The sequence below is a fragment of the Hipposideros armiger genome, unplaced genomic scaffold (assembly GCF_001890085.2).
Source record: "Hipposideros armiger isolate ML-2016 unplaced genomic scaffold, ASM189008v1 scaffold_11, whole genome shotgun sequence".
In the NCBI taxonomy this organism is placed as follows: Eukaryota; Metazoa; Chordata; class Mammalia; order Chiroptera; family Hipposideridae; genus Hipposideros; species Hipposideros armiger.
In genome coordinates, this window is record NW_017731361.1 from 8814164 (window position 1) to 8836146 (window position 21983).

Genomic DNA, 21983 nt, shown 5'->3' on the forward strand with positions numbered 1-21983 from the left:
CAGCCAGGCATGGTCTTGGCCTATAGGGAACGGAAGGGGGCGTGGCATAGCCCCGACCCCACCCCACCCCACCCCTGCCTGCCAGCATGTCAGTAAGCTACCTATGCGCTAGTTCTCCAGCCGCTTAAGTGTGTGTCTCCAGTTAGAGGGAAAACAGTAAGGGGTTATTTCAAACGTGTTGGGTTACTATAAAGGGGGAGTATAGGGAGTTGCCATGGGAGAGGATGTAGAAACTTCCGGTGAGCGTGCCTTCGTCTGTGAACCCCTGTCCCTTGCCCCCACCGCCACACGCAGAGGATGAGGGTAGGATGCCCGGGAAAAATGGGGGGCTGCGAGCCAAAAGACCTGGGTACATACAAGCGTCTCTCCATTGTTACATTACACTGGGCAAGTGTGTTCCTTGTCCCTGCCTCAATTTCCCCAGCACTAAAATGAGGAAATCTGCTGGAAGATCATGGTTAAAAGATCCTTCTCGTCGGGACCTGTAAAACCCGCACCCTTCTCTCTGATCTCCCGCAATACCCTGAGAAAGTCTTACAGGAAATCGTGCCTCGCTCCATCTCAGGCAGGTTCCTACCCGCCACCCCCATGTCCACCATCCTCGGTGGCGCCGCCTGAATATCTTAGCGGGGAGGAGGAGGCGGGTCACTTCAGGGGAACTGGGCCTCGGTCCGGGAAGTTGGGGCGCGCTCTGCGCCCCGGCGGCTCCCGACAGTAGCAGCGCGCTGTGGGATCTCCGCCACCAGCTCCGAGCCACGCCCGCAGCGCTGTCCTCCCGCCTAGCGCTTCCCCAGGCGACAAAACGACCCAAGGCTTCTGAGGAGGGCGCGGACGCCAGCGAGCTGCTCCCCACGCTCCACCCCAGCCCGGGAGCCTCCCCTCCAGCAGGAGCTGCGAGCTCAGGCGGCGCTTGGATCCCTTGGCAGCTGCAGGTGCCCGCCCGCCCAGCCCAGTCCGGCGCTTGCTGCCGCTCCTGCGCCCGGGCAGGTAGGTGCCTTTCCTTGCTCTCTCCACGTTTCTGGGAGTTCCTCCGTTAGCCCCTGCTCCCCAGGTGGAAGCAGTCGGGGCTTCTTGTTAGGCGTGGAGACAGAACCAAGATCTGGGTGAGTGGTGGCCTAGATTTTTTTTTCTTCTTCTTTTAAATAAACCAGTCTACTCAGGGCACTGATGGGAAGCAAGGAAGTTAAAAGGGAAGAGAAAAGGAAAGCAGGCAGTCACGATAACCCACCACAGCGCCATAGGGCTGGGGCCAATCCTGGCTTACTAGCTATATTGTACCCCACCAAGGCCCCCAGTTTCCCACTGACTCAGGTACACACACACACACACACACACACACACACACACACACACACACACACACAGACTTCAATAAATAGTTGCTGGACGGCGATAAGTGCTGGAGGCATTTCTGCTTGTTTCTCTTATCCAGCCTCTAAACAAGCAAAAACTGCCCTTGATGGTTGGCTTCATCTCCACAAGAATCCCGCCCCCGCCCCCCAAAGCTGAAGGATTTGAATATTTTTATACAGGTAAATGAAATGTGGTGTAGTCACACAATGGACTGCTATGCAGCACATAAAAAGCAGAAATCAGAGCTGTAGAGATCAGCATGCCTGGATCGCAGACGTATAATGGTGAAGGACCACAGTAAGATGCAAAATATACCTGCCTACTCTAGGATGTCACTTAGGTGACTTACTTTAAAACACATCATGTGGACTGCAAAATACATCCCAGCTTCATGACTGCAGCTGTCTTTGGGAAGCATGAAAAGGGAATGAACTTGGAATGAGGGTTAAAGTGGAAATGTTTACTTATAATATTGAATCCGTAAATATGATGGAGCAAAGATGGTGAAATATAAACAATGTAACTGAGAGTGGTGTTAACTTTGGTGTTTTTCCCCATGTTCTTTCTTCCCTCTGTTTCTAAACACTTCTCAGTTTAAGAAGTTCTGTCTTTCAAAGGTGAACAAAGTAAGTTATGCTTGTGCACATGCTGTGGCTTTGAAACGGAAACCGTTTTGTCAGAGGTTGCAACTTTCTTGCATCACAACTTAGGTTCTTCGATTCCTGAAGATGATGCCTCTTGACCTAGGGAGCCTTAGGCGCTTAGAAAAGCTCACATGCTGATAGCCCCCCAAAGCATAGGCCACAGGCCAAGTATTGGCATTAGAGAAGGAGTCTGCAGTTGATAGCCTGGTAATTGGATAGGTCAAGGTAGAATCGGAAAATTTCCTGGTTCCTATAAGACACGTTGTCCTTTCTCTTATATTTTCTATGTTTAGGATGTTCATTTCCATGAGTGGTGACTGTCCTCTTGACATCTTGAAAGGATGCTTATGTTACATGCAGGCTTAGTACCAGGAGGTCAGGGAGGGTTGGGGTTTGGTAGAGGCAAGTCCTCTGACTCTTCTGGCCCCTATTCAGCAGAATGGAAAAGATGATCTCCTTTTCCCAGCAGAGAAAGGTTGATTTTTTTTCGGGATATGAGGGAAACTTGTCTAATTTGGTTATCCACACGGGGAGAAGAAAGACCATGCTAAACTGGACTGGGTGTGTTAGGGGCAGTGGAGAAACTACGTAGCCCAATAATTCCATCCACCTTCCTCTGCCCCAAACATACACAAAAGTAGTTCCCTGTTTCCACAGTTTCTTTCTGCTAAAAAAAAAAAAACCAAAAAACAAATCACTGGATCTTTGGTGAACCAAACTGTACATCAGAATGAAATTCTGAAATGTGGCAAATTGTGGTAATAGTCCTCTCTCCTCTTTCTGATTTGACAACTTGCAAGGTCAATGGTTGGTACATTTTATGTTACGAGAAGACGGGCTACTTGACAGAAGCCTGAGGTGTGAAGAAAATACATATAAGAATGACAGGTTTGGGGTGTGGTGTGAAAGCTATGTGCGCTGGAGCTTGATATATAAAATGAAAGAGAACGCAGCCCCTCCCCGTCTGCTGTGTTAGCAATCACAGTTCCTTAAAATCAATGTTCTTTCTCTCTCTCTCTTTTTTAATCAGTGTTCTCTTTAGGGACAATCCTCTCCAATGTCATTTCCAGTTCAGCCCTTACACTAGTCCCTACTTATTCTGGACTCCGAATGCAGTAACAGAACCCACAGGGCACCCCATTCGCTTCTCCCTAACCCACATTAAAGCCCGTGGGCATCACACTTGCTTCTTTGTACCCTCTTTTCCGCTGGAATTAAAAGCCCTTTGTTGTTGTTTTTTAGCCTCAGAGACAGTTGAGTTCTTTCTACCTTCCTGATCTCAGTAATCCCTGGGGCTTCCTCCAGCCACCTGTTACCACCTGCCCCCACCCCGCCCTTCTCCCATACCCTTTAATTGGTTGCTTCCTAATTGCTGACTCTTTCTTTGCTTTCCATTTAATGGTCCTTTTTAGAGTTCATAAGGCACTTTTGCCAGCGGTTGGCTTTTAGTATGAAAAGTAGCATTTCCTTAATGAGCCTGCCTTCCAAATGAAGGCTTTGCTTACATTTGCCTAACTGGAAAATAAGCTTTTCTTTTAGGCTTATTTAGGGGCTCCTCGAGTTCATTTTCAATAACTTCCTTAGTCCAGGTTCCCTTGGGACACTTTCTTCAATGATGACTCTAACCTGTATTGCCTTCATGTGAAAAAAGTCTAAGAGGAAATCAGTCAACAGGTGTCAAATAAAAAAAAAACATTACATGAGAAGGAAATACTGCTATTATTTAAAATGGCAGTAGCTAACATTTATTCTTTGTATATTACTTGCTGGGCATTGTGCTGGGTGCGTTCCATACATTGTCTTATTAACTATATCCATGAGTGGTATTTGTCCCATGCAGGAGATTAGCTCAGGCCAGGTAGCTAGAATTAATTTTTAAATATTTTGTATAAAATCTGGTTCTTTACCCATTTTGGGTAGATCTGAAAATATGGCCTCTGGACCCATGTTTCCACTTGACAACAATCTCTTAGATTTGGGAGCAGTGACATTTTCTAGATGGAGCCTGGATGCTCCCAGACCCAGTGTCCCCACTGCACTAAAGTCTTCCACCTGACCCAGCCCACTCATTTGCATTCCTGCCTGGCTCTCCCTAGCATCTGAGCCTGGGGTCCCTGAGGAAGGCACTGTGGATGCCCCCATTTTAGAGGGGACATGTTAAGTAACTGGTGCAAAGCCATCGCCAGTGTCAGTTTTAGAGCCAGAACTCTGGCTTGCCTCTCCTTACCAATTTCGGGGAAAGTAAAATTCTTTACTGGTATGTTAAAAAAATGAACAAAAGCTATAAATGTACTTTTCAGGGCTTTTTAGCTCTCAGATACATCATTTAATTTGAGCTTCAGAGTAGCTAACAATTATTGAGCACTTATGCGGTGAAAATACATATGATCTCATTAAATAACATTTAATTTGCCTTTGTGGTAATGACCATTATCATCTTCAAGTTCAGGGGAAAGAAAAAAGAAACATGTTTAGTGAAGTTTAGCAACCTGCTGGGGTGGTAAAACCCAAACTCAGACTTTGTTTCTTTTCTACTGTAGTACCTTCCAGGGAAGGAGAAAAGACAAAGGGAACATACTTCTATAAATAAAAAAAATAAAAATAAAGTTTTCGATCACACATCAAAATAAAAAAGTTTAAAATCAACATATTTTCTCAAAAATATGGAGTGACAATAAAATATTATTTTTAAATTATAGTTGTTAAAGCCTTGCTGACCTCATTTTAAACTTGTCTTCATATTTAGAAAAATATTTTGCTTTTCTCCTTCTTTGTAGGTGTAGGTTCACTATTGTTGAGGCCATGGAGAGGGTTCACCCAAATGCTTGGTCCCTGTTATTTCTGAAATTATCATTTTCAAGCACAAAAAATTCCACTGCAGTGGTGCAGATTGACATTTTGGCCACAGTCTGTACTCAGGATACTTAAAGAGTACCGTTTGTAAGGTATTGTAAGGCTACCATTTCTTTTTCTCTCCTTGACATCTAGCTTCCAGACCTCTTTTGCGTGAAGATGAATAGTTCTGCCGGGATTATGTAACTGGAGGGTCCAGATCCCAGCAGATGACCATGGGAGCCAACACTTCAAGCAAACCCCCAGCGTTGGATGAAAATGAAGACGGTAAGAAGTGTGTGATCGCTGTGCATAAAATACAGACTTCTGCAGAATTCAAATATAAGCATTTAATTTCATAAATATATTGCAGTGGAAGACCTTTAAAAAAAAAAAAAGGTAAAACTGCAAGGGTAAGCCCGAGGACCTTATATATCAGTAGTTGGATTTGACCTACTTTCCATGGGACCTTAGGCAGCTTTCTTCATCATGACTGTAGCAATGCCCTTTGTCCAAAGGAAGCTGTGGTTGGGCATCTGGTTGATAGACCTTAAAATTAAGTGGTTGGTTTGTTCTCTGTGCTGTTCCTTTGACAGCTGAAGTTATCCCTATTGCTAGCTGTTATAGAAAATTTCTTATAATAGCAAACTGCATGTGAATGATGATGATTACATATAGTATTATAGAATGAAGCCATGCAAGTAGGTGCCCTCTGAGCTTCTAACTACCGTGCTCCAGAGTGTTTCAAGGTATTAGGATAGCATTCTAATGAGAAAACAAAGAATATCTACATCTTCCTTCCTTCAGCCCCCACAGCCCAGGGAGATGGGCCCACTGCAGCACCCATAACGAGCAGAGCTGAGCAGAGAATATGTCTCTGCGTCCCAGGGGTAAGGCTCTGAGTCCATTTCTGCACACAGTTGCAAGGCTGAAGCAGAAAAGCAAAGCCACCTACTATGAGCCTGCCACTCTGCTAGACATGAGGAAGGGAGTAGGAATCAAGATGGCCTTTACGGAGCTGATGTCCTAATGGTGGAAGGCAACCAACAGACAAGTAAGCAAATCCAGATAACTTCAGAGAGTGTTCAAGTGCCACCAAGGAAATGACTCTGAGTGACAGGGTGATGGTAAGAGACCATGTTAGATAGGGTATGGTCAGGGTTGGCCTCTCTGAGAAGCTGACATTTGAGTTGAAACCTGAAAGATGAGACGACGCCACTCATGCAGTGACATCAGAAGAATAGTTCAAGCACAGGAAAAAGCAAGTTCCAAGTTCAAACAATGACACAAGTGGGAATAAATAGCTGCCTATAGCATAACATTCTGATGAGGGCGAGTTTGTGTGTAATGAAATGGGACTATATTTAATTTTTTAATCAGTATATCCTATAATGTTGATTTGGCTCCTTTGATAGCTCTGGGCTGAGTACAAAGTAAAATTGTAATTGATTGATGTGAAGCTTCTGACCAAAAAACAAAGTCAACAAAGAAAAAAAAACACTGACTAATCAAAGAACATTAATGCTTATATCATCTTGATCTCCATATTTTAGTATAAAGAATCAAATCGGGCCAGAATCTAGGGCACTAAAATGAGCCAATTTGATTACTTTAAAAATATTGCTGAAAAGAATCCCAATATGTGATGAAAAAGTATGAAATGTTTCCTTCAAAGTGTTTGTTATTCCCAATATATAGATTTGAGAAGAAAATTCAAACCAATGTTCCCAAGTAATATTTCAAGATTCCTTGCTCATGGAAAAGAGTTTTGGTTTACTTTGAAAGTAATTAAGGAATGAGATAAGACGTTATTGGCTGTCTCTTGAGATAAGCTGCTCTTGCTAGAATTCATCCTGACACTTTATATTTCCTGTTGTTCTGATACTGATATTAAAAGACTTGTTCTCTTTTTTACTTATGTTGCTCTTCAGTTAGTGAAAACAAAGTATAAGATTTGTAGTGTTGAACACAGTAAGGGCTTACTTATTTGATTAACATTAAGTCAACTTTTACAAAGTACATCTCAAATTATGCTATCGGTTTGTTTTGTGGCTCTAGCCTTTACATTTTACTGCAAACCTAAGTCCTAATTACTTTTTATTATTGTGGTAAAGTGCCACAAAAGGTGCCAAAAATGTATATGCAATTTAAGAAAGGGAAAAACTGTATTAAAATTGTAATACTCAATACATACCGATAACAAAAGATGAATACATGTCATGTGTATACATGTTTTTGGCACCCCTGGTGTATAACATGGTGTATAACAAAATGTGACATTTTAACCATTCTTAAGTATTTAGTGTAGTGGCTTTAACTATATTCACAGTTTTGGGCAACCATCTAGAACTCTTTCATCTTCCCAAACTAAAACTTTGTGTGATTAAACAATAACGCCCCATTCCCTCTTCTCCCAAGGTCCCAGCAACCACTACTCTACTTTCTGTCTCTATGACTTTGACTATTCTATTATAGGTACCTTATATAAGTGGAATCATGTCATATTCATCCTTTTGTGTCTGGCTTCTTTCATTTAGCATATTTTCAAGGCTTATTCATATTGTAGCATGCATCAGAATTTAATTCCTTTTCAAGGCTGAATAATATTCTATTGTGTGTACATACCACATTTTGTTTATTCTTTTTTTTTTTTTTTTAAGCTGAGCCATCCTGCCACCTGTTGGCAGCTCAGCGGCTGCTCAGCTCGGGCTGACTCGAACCGCTGTTGCTCAGAGCTCAAACACTTGAGCGAGCTCTTAACCAACTGAGCCACTCGGCCGGCCCCACATTTTGTTTATTCTTTCATCCATTGATGGACCTTCGATGATTTCCACCTTTTGACTGTTGTGAATAACACTGCTATGAACACTGGTGAACAAATAGCTGAGTCCTTGTTCTCAGTTATTTCAGGTATATATATCTAGAAGTGGAATTGCTGGATCATATGGTAATTATTAATTTTTTTTTATTTTTGAGGAACTTCCAGACCTAATTCTTCCACCTAATTATGTTCAACATTTTAGCAATGGGAAACCACCTAGCAAAATGGGCTCAAAGCGTGGGCTCTGATATTGGGAAAAACACACACAGGTTCAAATCTCAGCAGTGCCACAGACTGCTGTGTGTTTCTATGAGAAAAATCAAAGGGAAAGTAGCTTAATCAACCATCATAATACACTCAAGTTAATTTGACTAATTACCAAGTGTCCTAGAGGGACTTGAAATGCCATGAAAAAAAAAGTCCCCAAGCCTAAATAATTACTAGTGAATTCATTTGGGAAAAAACTAACTAAACTTCTATTGTGCAAGTTATTGAACTTCCTTAGTTTCTTTTTTTTTTAAGATTTTTATTGGGGAATTGGGGAACGGGAACAGCACTGGGGAATTGGGGGAAGGGGAACAGACAAGTTGCTGTCTTTTTGTTCTTCAGTCTAGTTGTGGAGAACGTTGCTTCACTGGCCCAAGTTGTCACCATCATTGCGCTCTTCCCAGGCGAGGCAGATCAGTTGCCGGCTTTTGGACGGCCACTCACAGCGGCTGCTGGCCACTCACACTGGCTGCTGGCTGCTCACGCTGGCTGCTGGCTACACACGGTAGCCCATGGCAACCCACTGCAGCAGGGGCTGCAGCCTAGCAGAAGCCAGCGACTCACAGCAGCCCAGCTCCAGGTTGAGCTGTTGTTCAGCATCTTAGCTGTAGAGGGCAGTGTCACTGGCCCTCATATGTGGGATCTAAACCGGGGCCCTCTGGCGTCCCAAGCCAGCTATTAACCAATGCGCCACTTGGCTGGCCCCTTAGTTTCTGTATATGTAAAATGCAAGTAATAATTGGGTATACTTCATTGGATCATTGTAAGGATTAAATGAAACGAGTAAAACACTTAGCACGGCATCTCATATGGAGTAACCACCCAATTAATGCTAACAATCACATTATTTATTAGCATCAGAGTCTCTTAGCATAGACTCTGAGCTTCAACTTCTGAAAGAAACAAAATTGATTAACGCACCTCTACAGATGTCATACTCAGTGTGATATAATCACAATTCTATCAATGGAATTCAATTAAAAGCATAGTGGATTTTATGGACTGTGTGAAAACCTATATAAAAGCCCTCTAAGGTCTGGCCGAGTGGTGCATTGTTTGGGAGCTGGCTTGGGACAGCGGCTCTGAGCGGGGCCCTGGGTTCGGATCCCACATGAGGGTCAGTGACGCTGCGCCCTCTACAGCTGGGATGGCGAGCGACAGCTTGACCTGGAGCTGGGCTGCTGTGGGTCACCGGCGACGGCGTAGGCTGCAGTGAGGCTGCAGTGGGCTGCCGTAAGCTACCGTGAGTGGCTGGCAGCCAGTATGAGCTGCCAAGAGCAGCCGTCCAGTGGCCGGTGACCGATCTGTCTCACCCGGGAAGAACGCAATGATCACAATACCAACATGGGTCAGTGGAGCGACCTCCTCCATGGCTGGACTGAAGAACACGGGGACGGCGGCTTGTCTGTTCCCCTCCCCCAATTCCCCAAAAAAAATCTTTAAAAAAAAAAAGCCCTCTAAAAAGAAGCCAAGTTATTATTGACTGCACAAAAACACAATCTCATGTGGCTTCCTTTTTATCCGACCCACATCCCCTGAGGTGACTGTATTTTCATTTAAGGCAAACTCAAGAATTCATTGGGCTAAAAATCAATAAACTTTGCTTTTTCTGATTTAAACCCAAAGCTGACTATTTGACTAATACCATTGGATCAATGGACAGTAGGACTTGCCCCTTATACCCAACTACTATACGAATATTTTGAGAAACAGTGAATGATACAGAAAGACATTTTAAGTTTTCTGAAAGAAAAGACTAGACAGTGCAAATGATACTTGTTTTTAATGCTTATAATGCTTTCCTTTAATCTGTTTTATTTCCTCTATCTGAATGCAATGGTTTTGTTTTGTTTGGTTTGGGGTTTTTTGTTTGTTTTTTTAATTTTTTGGCTTGTTTGTTTTATTTAAAAAATAACATTTTAAAAATCCAGTTATTGAGGTTTTCAGACTAATTTAGAAAAAAAAACTAATTTAATAACACAAGAAAGAGGACTTGTTTGTAATTCAGGGTCTATGCAACAGAAGAAGGCCTTGCAGTCATCATGAGCTCAATGTATTTCCAAGCATATACAAAAAAATGTAGAGGTGGTAGAGTTGTTTTAGTTCAACCAAGAGACAACTTTCTTCTGGAATAGTGTAGCTAAGAAAAGTTGGCCTTAGGTTACAAAGCTGCTGTAGAGAGTTCATCCATGCCCTTAGTTTGCAGAGAGAGCTCAATTATTGCATTATTCTTTGGGCTTGCTGAAGACTCAATGTTCTACTTTTAGTTGGCAACACTTGTCTCCTAGGATATGTGGCTGTTTCCAGTTTCCCTACATCTTTGGTGACCGAGGCAATGGGTCCTTCAAATGTTGAGCCAAAAAAATTAGCCACAGACTTGCAATCCAAAAGAAATGGGAGGTTACTGAATTGATTCCAGCGATGAAGGACTTTGAGAATCTCCTTTCTTATTTTAATGTCGATGCACTGCGTATCTGTACACAATTGGGTAGGCAAATGAATTTCAGACTTGTCCCCTCTCAAACTTGAGTAATGTTGCTTATGTTATTTAGTATTTTGCATTAAAATGATTGGGAAAGTCAAAAGGAAAGTTCTCTAGCGGGAACCGAGACCTGGCTTCTTAAAAAACGAAGTCATCTTGAATGAATGGTCTAACATTTAGTTATGGCATTTGTCACCAATAACCTCAGATCCAACAGTTTATAGCAACAGACACTTTGAACTGGCGAGGGCTTTGTTTCTTCCATCCCCAGGGATTGGAAGAGTTAGGGAGAAGCAAGCTAGACAGCCAAGGAAACAACCTCAAAGACAGAGCCAGTGCTTCCGATTTGGACGTTCCCTCAGCAGTGAGTTATGAGAGCATGCTTAGGAGAAATTTACTCAAATTAAGAATTCACATCCTGCCTTTGGAGATTCCCAATACTATTTAGCATATTAAAGACCCTGAAATGTCCTGCAATACTGAAATCTCAGTATTCTGATATTTTTCAAACTTATTTCAACAGGAAACCATTTTTGTGGAAGACCTTTTTAATACCTTGTGGTGCATGATATTCTGTGAATCTCAATATGGGAAATTCAGGGGAACTACCTAGGTTCAAAAACTAAATCTGTAAGCCAGTTTCAACTTCAGACAATGTGATTGGTATACCAAGCCTACTGTCTTCAGTGAGAACAAGAGGTTTCTGTTGTATGGCTTTTCCAGGATAAAATTATCACAGTAACCCCTGATAGCCACCATTTCACCAATTCAGGTCTTATGAAATATACAGTGACTCCAACTGTGCATTGCAATGGAACCATTAATGGAAATATCATTTTGAAATGCACGCACAAAGCCAGTGATGGAATAATATTCTTGTTAAATAAAATAGGGAGCTGAGCACAGTTTATATGGTGAAAGGACTGCAAAACTTATGGTTATAGATTTTGAATTCAATAGACTGGCACAGGCTTTATTTTTTCCTTTTGCACAATTTCTTTTTTCATTTCTGGAGGCATTCTTATGGCAAAATAAGGAGTATTAACTTTGTTTTGTCCTTCAGTAGCCTGTATTTTTTTTGCTATTTCTGAGAATGGTTTATAGCAGGGTTGGCATACTTTTTCTGTACTGGCCCAGACAGTAAATATTTTATGCTTTGACGTTCACACAGTCTCTGCCACAACTACTTAACTCTGCCATTGTAGCATGAAAGCAGTCATAGATAATGAGGAAACGAATGTGGCTCTGTACCAATGACATTTTTTATTGATGGACAGTGAAATTTGAATTTCACTCATCACAAAATATTTTTATTTCTTTCCAAGCTTTTCCAAAATATAAAAGCCATTCTTAGCTTACAAGCCATATAAAAATAAACGGCAGGGTGGATTTGGCCTGATTATATCGACCCCAGCTTTGAAGCATCCTGCATTTATTGTCATGTGGTGGGCACCTCTCTGGTACCCAGCCATAGCCCTCTAGCCTTAACTGAGAGGCTGGGCAAGGAGGCTGATATTTGTTCTCTGTAGATGCTTAACAAATTCACTCCTCACTGATGCTGTTTTGGTTGATCGGTGTGAGCCAGTGGAAATATTTGGCCCAATAAACCTAGTGTTTTAGAGGATAAAATGTATTATTTTTGTAATATATATTATTTGATGGCCATGCAGACTGAGTTTAATTAAACAGGTACAACCTGTAATTCATCTGGACTCTCACTTGGAAGAATTCATTTCCTACGAGGGCCATTTATTCAACTGAGGGGAATCCAACAATGGTGGGGGTGGGGGGGAGGATGTCGATCCCCCCATCCTGCCCCACTGTTCTACTTCGCAATTTGTTCTAAAGAAAAAGCCAGTGTATTTCTGACTTCCGAGCGAATTCATGAACTGGGGTCCAGGCGGCAGGAAAAGCTGTTGCTGCCCATTGCTTGGTCTTGGCACCAGCAATGGATGTCAGTAAATCCCAGACTCCCTGGGGCACCATGTTTTATAAACTGTGCTGACTACACAAAATGATGCCACCAGTTGGCCTTGGAGGCTGCTTCTCTGGAGAAGTTCCAAATATATTCTTAAAAGACCTGCCAAACCCCACATGCATTATGGGCAACCGTTTGCTGCCAGCCATTTGGGATAATACCGGGCCAGAGAGGCAACTTAAGTAATTTTTCCTCAGTAGATCATAAGTGATGTGCTCCAGAGTGGGCCTCCAGCCTTAACTAGTACCATGGTGTCAGCAAGGTGACCTTAGTGGTTCCCAGATGTCCTCTGTGGACAAATGCCAACCTATGGTGAGGCTTTACTTAGTCTACAGTGTAGGAGAAAAAGGGTGACACTGTAATACGCTTCTCATAAAGCGAAAACTACTGCAAATTTTCATTTTAAGCTTACATCCTTTCTTGTTGTGTGTGGGTTTAGTATTTAAGGATTGTAGCATTAGAACATGTTTTCATGGTGAGAACTTGGAGACGAGTGACTTACCTCTCTGATGCCCAGTTTTCTCATCGGCAGCAGGGGCTGATAACAGTATCTGCCTCACATAGTTTCTGTGGGAATAAAAAGAGCTTAGCCATAAAAAGTGTTTAGCGTGGTGCTTGGCATATAGTAACCGTGTTAATTATTAAATGTTAATTATAACTGTTAGCTGTTATTACTACCATTATTCATAATCACCATTGTTTTTCATGCCCTTCCTTGGCCATTGAAACATAAAAGCTACCCAATGTTGGTTTTCCTTTTCTCCCCTAGTTTTATTTTTAGAGGGACAGGATTTTCTGGTCCATGAAAGCTAGATCAATAATTGTCATTTTCAATAAGTGCTATGTAGATAACTTATGTAAGTAGCTGAAATGGGGAGGAGGGACCCAAAGGTGACCCATTTTCACTAGGACAATCATTCATTTAAGTGAAAGGTGATGGTGCCTGGGCTAACAGGGTGGCAATGGAGATGGAAAGCTGAGAGTTTAATATAAAATTGGAAGCTCCTGATGGTTTGAATGTAGGGTAAGAGGAACAGAACAAAATCAAGAATGAATCCTAGATTTTTGCTTGAGTAGTCAGGTATTGGGTTGTCAGAAAAGTCATGATGCATGTTTGCAACAGATGGCACTAGTTCATTTTTGGAAGTACTAGAGTCATTTGTATCTATGTTATTGCTATGTCATTTGATAGCTGATAGTTCTAGCTTCATTCTAAAAAAAAATGGGCAATTTGGTTGAGTTTTGGAGATTTTACAACAAGTTGAAGATGGAAGTCCAAACTGCATTTTTGCCATATTTTACTGTTTCACTTCCATAAAGAGAAGAATGTGCGTCAAGCTTGTGAAAAGTTGCATAAAGTTTATGGTGACAATGCTCTACAAGAACGTCAGTGCCAATGATGGGTCACGAAATTCCGTGCTGGTGATTATTTTTTTTTAAGATTTTTATTGGGGAATTGGGGGAGGGGAACAGCACTGGAGAATTGGGGGAAGGGGAACAGACAAGTTGCTGTCCTTCTGTTCTTCAGTCTAGTTGTGGAGGACGTTGCTTCACTGGCCCAAGTTGGCACCATCATTGTGCTCTTCCCGGGGGAGGCAGATCAGTCGCCAGCTTCTGGACGGCCGCTCACAGCGGCTGTTGGCCACTCACGCTGGCTGCTGGCTACACACAGTAGCCCATGGCAACCCACTGAAGCAGGGGCTGCAGCCTACACCTTTGCCAGCAACTCATGGCAGCCCAGCTCCAGGTTGAGCTGTTGTTCAGCATCTTAGCTGTGGAGGGCAGTGTCACTGGCCCTCATATGTGGAATCCGAACCGAGGCCCTCTGGCGTCCCAAGCCAGTTTTTAACCAACGCGCCACTCGGCTGACCTCCGTGCTGGTAACTTTGATCTTAATGACATTCCTCGGTCAGGGAGGCCCACTGAGGTTGATGATGACAAAATAAAGGCATTGATTGAATCAAACCCATGGTCCATGACATGAGAGATTGCAGAAACATTGAACATACATCATTCAAGCATTCATGACCACCTGAAGAAGCTGGGATATGTAAGCAAGCTTGATATTTGGGTTCCACATGAACTCAAAGAAGTTCATTTGATGGTGCATATAAACATCTGCAATATGCTCATTAAACGTGAGGAAAACAATCTGTTTTTGAAGCAACTGATAACTGGTGCTGAGAAATGAATTGTTTACAATTCATGGTACACAAATGGTCTTGGTCCCGACGTGATAATTCGCCTCAAATGACATCAAAAGCAAACATTCATCGGAGGAAGGTTATTGCTTTCAGTGTGGTGGGATTTTAAAGGTGTCGTGTTTTTCGAGCTCCTACCAAGGAACCAAACAATCAATTCAAATATGTACTGTCGTAATTGGACAGTTTGAATGAATCCATCATCCAGAAATGTTGAGAGCTTGTTAATTGTAAAGGAATTGTGTTCCATCATGACAACGCGAGACCACACACAAGTTTGATGACCCGTCAAAAATGATTGGAGCTTGGATGGGATGTGTTGCCACACCCACCATACTCGCCTGACCTTGTGCTGTCAGACTTCCACTTGTTTCGCTCTCTTCAAAACTCCTTGCATGGCATAACGTTCAATTCAGATGAGGCTGTAAATCAGCACCTTGTTCAGTTTTCGCAAATAAAGACAGGTCCTTCTATGAACGAGGAATTATGAAGCTGACTGAAAGATGGCAAAAGGTTATCGAGCAAAACGGGCAATAAATCATTGATTGATCTTTGTTCTTTATATGAATAAATGACCTTTGAAAAACATAGACAAAATACGTCATGACTTTTCCAACAACCCAATAGATGGCTGGGGCATTTTGCTGAGATGGAGAAGAGGGGGCGCTGAAGGGTTGGGGATATGTTTGGGCATACTCAAGAGTCCTAATTTTGATGCATAAAATGACTGTGAGACATCTAAATGGTGATATGAAGTAGGAGACTGAGATTAAGTGGCCAGAGATAAGTGGAAAAGTCTGAGCTGCAGCTATAAAGACGTGAGTTTGAATTCTGCAGGGAATAATGAGTCTGCACCAGGAGCAAATGTGGACACAAAAGAGGAAAGAAACCCTCATACTGACAAGTGAGGCAAAGGAAAGCCATTCACCTAAGGATATTGAGAAGGAAAAGCCACTGAGGAAGGCAAAACATTTGTCCTGAAATGTAAGAGAGAAGAGCGTTTTGAGAGAGGGGGTAGTCACTTATGTTGAATGTCCCTGCATGGTTGAGTAAAGCGAGAACAATCTGTGGGATGAGGTGGCTTTGAGGACATCAGTGACACTGACAAAAGCAGCTCAGCGGGGTTGTGGAGGCATGAGTCAGGCTTTGGGGAGTTAGGAGTGGATGGGAGCTGAGGACATAGACACAGCAAGTGTAGTCAATTCTTTCAAGAAGTTTGGTCTAAAGAGAAGGAGAAAAATGAGGCAGTAGCTGAAGGTGAATATGATGTTAAGGGAGGAATTTTTCTTTCTTTTTTTAAGAGGAGATATGAAAGGAAGTCTATGCTGGTGGGAATCAACCAATATAAGGGGAAGCAGCTAACGTATCACGTGACCAGGGAAACAGGGCTGGCATCTGTGTGAGACCAATGCAGGCCCACAGGACAGTGCATTTGAAGGGCCCTACACTTGGGCTTTAATGACCTGCAGGTGCTATGTCTGCATTCTTACTAATTTTATCTTTGAATGTGTGTAAGTGAGGCCTGATGGGGCAATGGATCATGGCTCAAAGGCTGGAGCCTGGACTCACACCCTGCCACCTCCCCAGGAAGGGGTCTAAGTTGGTTGCTCCTGGTGTCACCCTGGCCCCTCCCACCCTCTGTCTAGGGCATAGGTCTGGGTGCTGATGCAGGAACAGTTGGGGGTGAACACCCTCGTCACACCCCCAGAGGAGACATGGCGGTGGCCATCATCGCCCCAGGCTGCCAGTTTGCCTGGTGGATGGCCAGACATAGACTATCTTTTGGCCTCTCACCCACCGCCACCTTCCCATCCAGATACTGAATATGTCATGGAGTTCAATTTAGAAGCAAGTGATGTGAAGATGTACTCACTGCCCAGTAACTTTCTAACTACAGGTGGTGGCAGAGATAGATGTCCAACAACCATAATGCATTTTATCATCAGATCAGTCTACGATTTGAACATGGCAGGACTGAAGCGCAGGAAGATTAAGCCACTGACCTGAAATCAGATAGCCACAGGGCAAGATTCTGAACTTTGATATAAAATGAATCTCGTTTATTTCAGATATTTATTATAGATATCCTCCCAGGATGGCCAACCAGAATGGATTTATAAAATTAAATAAGCTTAGGGGATTGCTTTTCAATAAGAATACATCAAATGATATGCCTACCACTGAATCCTGCTCTCAGAGAGCTGAGTCATTTCACAGTGATATTCACTTCTGATATAACTCACAGGCATAGCCCTTAGACCCCATTATTACTAAAGTGTTGGGGATTCGACATATAACACCTTTTATTCCCTGGATTTAATTATAGAGTTACTCTAGGTTGCAGTCTGCTCATCTGAAATCATAGGATTGATGGCAAATTGAGAGAATATATGTAACATGCTTAGAATAATGCCTGATATTCCTTACATAAACGTTAGATTATTAGCTATTGTTAATTATTCTGTTGTCCCACGAGACTCTAAGCCCATCAGTAAATGTGTGTTGTCAATGAACAAAGACTGAGTTCAGTGACAAATGTCTCTGAGCAACTTTTGTTTTATTCCACCTAAATGTCTATTCTGATGTACTGGGGTGGAGGGCTAATGTTTTTCCTGGACTGGAGGGAAGATGGGGGACATGTGGTTAGGCTAAGCAATTACTGTTTCCATGTGGAATTGACTTCGCCTTTAGAAAATAACCATTGAGGCAGTGTCATGTTTAAGCAGCAAATTTGGGGCTGGCCGAGTGGTGCGATGGTTAAGAACTGGCTTGGGATGTCAGAGGGCCCTGGTTCGGATCCCACATATGAGAGCCAGTGACACTGCCCTCCACAGCTAAGATGCTGAACAACAGCTCAACCTGGAGTGAGTTGCTGGCGACGGCGTAGGCTGCAGACCCTGTGGCAGTGGGTTGCCATGGGCTACTGTGTGTAGCCAGCAGCCAGTGTGAGCGGCCAGCAGCTGCAGTGAGTGGCCGTCCAGAAGCCGGCAACTGATCTGCCTTGCCCGGGAAGAGTACAATGATGGTGCCAACTTGGGCCAGTGAAGCAACGTCCTCCACAACTAGACTGAACAACAAAAGGACAGCAACTTGTCTGTTCCCCTTCCCCCAATTCATCAGCACTGTTCCCATCCCCAAAATTTCCCAATTAAAAAAAAAATCTTTAAGCAGCAAATTTGTACACCAAATTAACACACAAAAAAAAAAGTCATGACTTTTGCTTCACATATATTGACTCATGTGATTCTATGCTGGTGGGAATCAACCAATATAAAGGGACGACTTGTACATACATACATACAGTTGACCCTTGAGCAACATGGGTTTGAGATACGTGGGCCCACTTACACATGGATTATTTTTTTCCAATAAAAGAACAGTATAAGCAAGATATGGAGGGCTTGTTTTAACAGGATATTCTCCCAATGCACTTTAAAAACATCCACTTTTTAACCATCATGTTGGTATGACTGTACGCGTATAGAAGGAAATTACCAATTGTTTTAATTTAAGCAGGAGGGCTCTTTGGAAACTTTGGAAACATTTTTGTTCTATGTATCTAGAGTAGATATAACATAATTTATCCTAAGGTTGTATTTTAGAAAAAAGGTTGCAAAAATTAAAGCAATACCAAGCACAACAAAAATGCATGTCAAAAGCTATTGGTTTAAAATATAAGTACATGCTAAGTGAAATAAGTCAGGCTGAGAAAGACAAATACCATATGATCTCACTTATATGTAGAATCTAAAGAACAGAATAAATGCACAAACCAACTAGAAATAGATTCAGAAATATAGAAGGTATACGGGAGGGGGTGAAGATGGAGAGGAGGGGGGTGGAGATGGGGGAGAAGGTGAAGGGATTAAAAAGAGCAAATTAGTAGACCCAATATAGTCATGGGGATATGAAATACAGAATGAAGACTATAATGAACAATGTTGTAAAGATTATGTAGGGTGCCAGATGGGCACTGGACTTATCAGGGGGATCACTACATAGACTGTATAGATGCCTGATCACTGTGCTATACACCTGAAGCTGAAGTAGAATAATATTGTATGTCAATTATAAGAAAAAAAATACATGTAGTCACAGGAGGTGGAGTATAGCATAAAGAAGATAGTCAATGGTAACAGTTATATAAGATGTCAGAGGGGTAGTAGCTTGGGGGAGAGGGGTTATCACTTGGTGCGGGGTGTAAGTGTCTATTATGTTGCTTTGTATACCTGAAACTAATACTAAATAAATGAAATAAAAGTACATGCTTTTAACAATCTTGAAGTAAAAAAACCCCAAAAAACATGCCTTTTTAAGAAAGACATAAACCCAGAAGGACATAAAGGAAAATATTGATACATTTGACATATAAAATATACATTTAAAAGTTTTCTATATTACCAAAATGTTTTAAAGTCAAAAGCCAAATGGACAGCATAAAAGAAATATTCCTGAAATATGCTAAAAAGGGTAACTTAACATTTTAAGTGTGCTTGAAAATCAAATGATCAGTAATGCATTAAAAAAAGGAAAACTATATGAATAGGCCATTCTCTGAAAAAAATACATGTACAAAGATGAAACTTCACTCATTGTTAAAGAAATGTAAAGTAAAGCAATACTTCAATTTTTCCTGACTTGTCTGATCAAGGACAGTTGCTGTAATAGCACTGGCAAGGCAGTTGACAAAAAAAGTCATTCTTATACATTATTGGTATGAAGTAGGTTCAGTGCAGCATCTTTGGAGGGCTAGTTTATAATACCTATTAAATTGGAAAATTCTTTGTCCCAGCTGTTCTACCTTTATAAAGTTTGCCTACAACCATGTGCACAAAAGCTGATCAAGAATTTTGGGGCGGGGGGGGGGGGGGCGGGGAGAAGAATGTTTGTGGTGGTTTTGTAGGTAATAGATAACTGAACCATCTTTGAAAGTTCATCAATTAGCTAAACACTGTATGGTACATTTACACAATGAAATAAAAGGGAGCTTTAGAATAATTAGATCTACATGGTATGAATGGACAGAAACAATATCATTGTGGGTTTTTAACAATCTATGTTCCCATAGGAATAATAGTATGCTGCCATTGCTGTCAAAAAGGAACACACATATGTAGAGAAAAATCTCTTAGGCTACACGAAAATATGTTAACAGTGGTTGCCTTCTGGGAATCGAGCTGTACATTTGGAATGGGAAGAAGACTTAATTTTCATTGAATAATTGTACTTTTTTTATCATTTGTAATTTTTAGTTTTCAGTGGGTCAGACAATATACTTCTGATTTATAGTATCTCATCTTCAAAACTACCTGTGAGCCCGTTTTAATTAGCTTCATTTTACAGATGGGGACATTGTGATTTGGAACGACTGAGTGACTTATCTAAGGTCACACAGCTGGTATCCTTGTTCCATTATCAATAGAAAGATTTATAGAAACATAAAGGAGTATAGTTCTCAGTCTCACTTATGTTCATTTGATCAAGTACGTTATGATTTGGTACTTACTAAGGCTGGAATGATTTTTTTTAGGGGGAAAAAAACATTTTCCAAATATTTTTGCCTCGAAAATAGAAAAACATGGATTTTCTGCTTTACTTTCTAGAATGCTCTTCTCCCAAATTGCAATAGTGTTATAACAAATTTTACAAAGGGCTTCCCTTTTTCTCTTTCCTTCAACACCATTTATTGCACAGAATGTTGAGACTGGGGAGATGGTATGAGACGTAAAACAAAGGAAGTGAAAGCATCAGCACTGGATTCCACACTCAGCATGTTTATGTTAGAGAAAGACTCAGAAGAAACCCGGCTTGACTCATGTGATTCTAAAAGGAGAGATAAAGAGATCACACCTTGGGCAGATACACAATAAGGATCACATTAAGATGACTATAAAAATAGTGGTGGAGAACTTGGGTCCAGAATCAGAAAGGTGTTTATTGAATTTACATGAGTACAACTGAGCCGACACTGGTGGATTGATTCTGCCCATTTTTCCACTCAAGCGTTGGGGGTGGCTTTGCGACTACAGGTAGCTGTCCCCTTATTGGTCTTATGTCCCACGTGACTCTAAAAATTTGAACCTGCCAATGAGCTGGGTGTGATTTTAGTGTTAAAAAATTTTTTTTCCCATACAATAGATCCTAAAAACAATGCATGAGCCTCATTTGGGGCTCACACAAGAGAAACAAAATCATATTGGAATTTTTGAAAGATTCTTCGGTTTCAAAGGGGTACCTTCTAGAGTATTTTCATATATAGTTTTGACTTTCTGTCTTTAGAACTTAACCCCCAAGTATAAATTAGTTGCTATACTAGTTTATAACCATGGCAAGTTATTTAATCTCTCTGAGCCAAAGCCCCCTATTTATATAGGCCATAAGGTTTTTGTGAATACAAAGTGAGACATAAAAATAAAATGCATAGGAACCCCTACATAAGCAGATCCCCTGTGCATATGGAATTTCTGTGTCTAGTTGATTAGTGGAGAATTTGTACCTACACCCCCACCCCCACCAAAAAAAAAGAAAAAAGAAAGAAAAACTCTAAGTTCTTTTAAGACATTTAGTGTTTAAAACATTGAGGTGATATAACATTAAGACCCATCTAATTTCATCTGTTAACCTGATACACCTCCAGGCAATGTTAAGGATATTGTACTGATATGATGGTTGCTAAGAATGGGAGGAGAACACCTGTGTGAAAGCAAGGCTTGAAGCAGATAAGGAAGGTATTAAGGCTGCACCTTTTCTGCCTGACGGTTCTTCTGCAGACCACATACCTGGCCCAGCTCTGGCAGTGTGAGTGAGAATCAGGCTCTGCCCCTCCTCACTCTCCACTGCTATCTTCAAGGCCCCACCAAGACCCAGGGACTCACAGCATCTCCAGGGGGCCTTTCTGTCTCTTGGGACAAGAGCCTCTCCATGAACCAGAAGAGAAGTTTTAGAATGCAATACAAGGATAAGACACAAGAAGGAAACACACACAAAGGTTAACTTTGGTTCAGAGACTGGAGGAGACGCTCCAAGAACTCCATACCATAAACTACAAAAACCCCAAGAATGTAGAAATGACATTGAGGGCCTCCATTTACCTCCATGTTGCCTGATAATACCCACGTACGGTGAAAGCTGCTTAAGGTACTATTTGTGGAGAGCTCTGAGTTACGCTGCTCCCTGAGTGGGAGTAGGAGTGCTAGTAAAAGCAGTTAGTTCCAGTTCATATTCTAAGTACTTTACATATGTTAACTCATTTCACCTTCCTATAAACACTATGAGGTATATATTATTTTCATCCCCATTTTATAGATGAAGAAACAGAGCATAGAAGTAAACAGCCAAGATTACACAAGTGTTAACTGCAGGAGCAGGGATTCGAACTCAGGGAGTCTGCCTCCAGAGACGGTGC

The 21983-nt window shown here is 41.8% G+C and overlaps 1 protein-coding gene across 2 annotated transcripts in view; it reads left to right on the top strand.

Moving 5' to 3' along the window:
* The first annotated feature begins 645 nt into the window (after positions 1 to 645).
* STK32A (serine/threonine kinase 32A) overlaps positions 646 to 21983 on the top strand; it is a 94464-nt gene continuing 73126 nt past the window's right edge. Inside the window, exons 1-2 of one of the 2 annotated variants that reach the window (XM_019661033.1) lie at positions 646 to 987; positions 4986 to 5117. In XM_019661033.1, coding sequence (XP_019516578.1) covers positions 5060 to 5117 — 58 coding nt within the window. In that variant the 5' untranslated portion in view covers positions 646 to 987; positions 4986 to 5059. The other variant, XM_019661027.1, reaches the window with a different exon arrangement.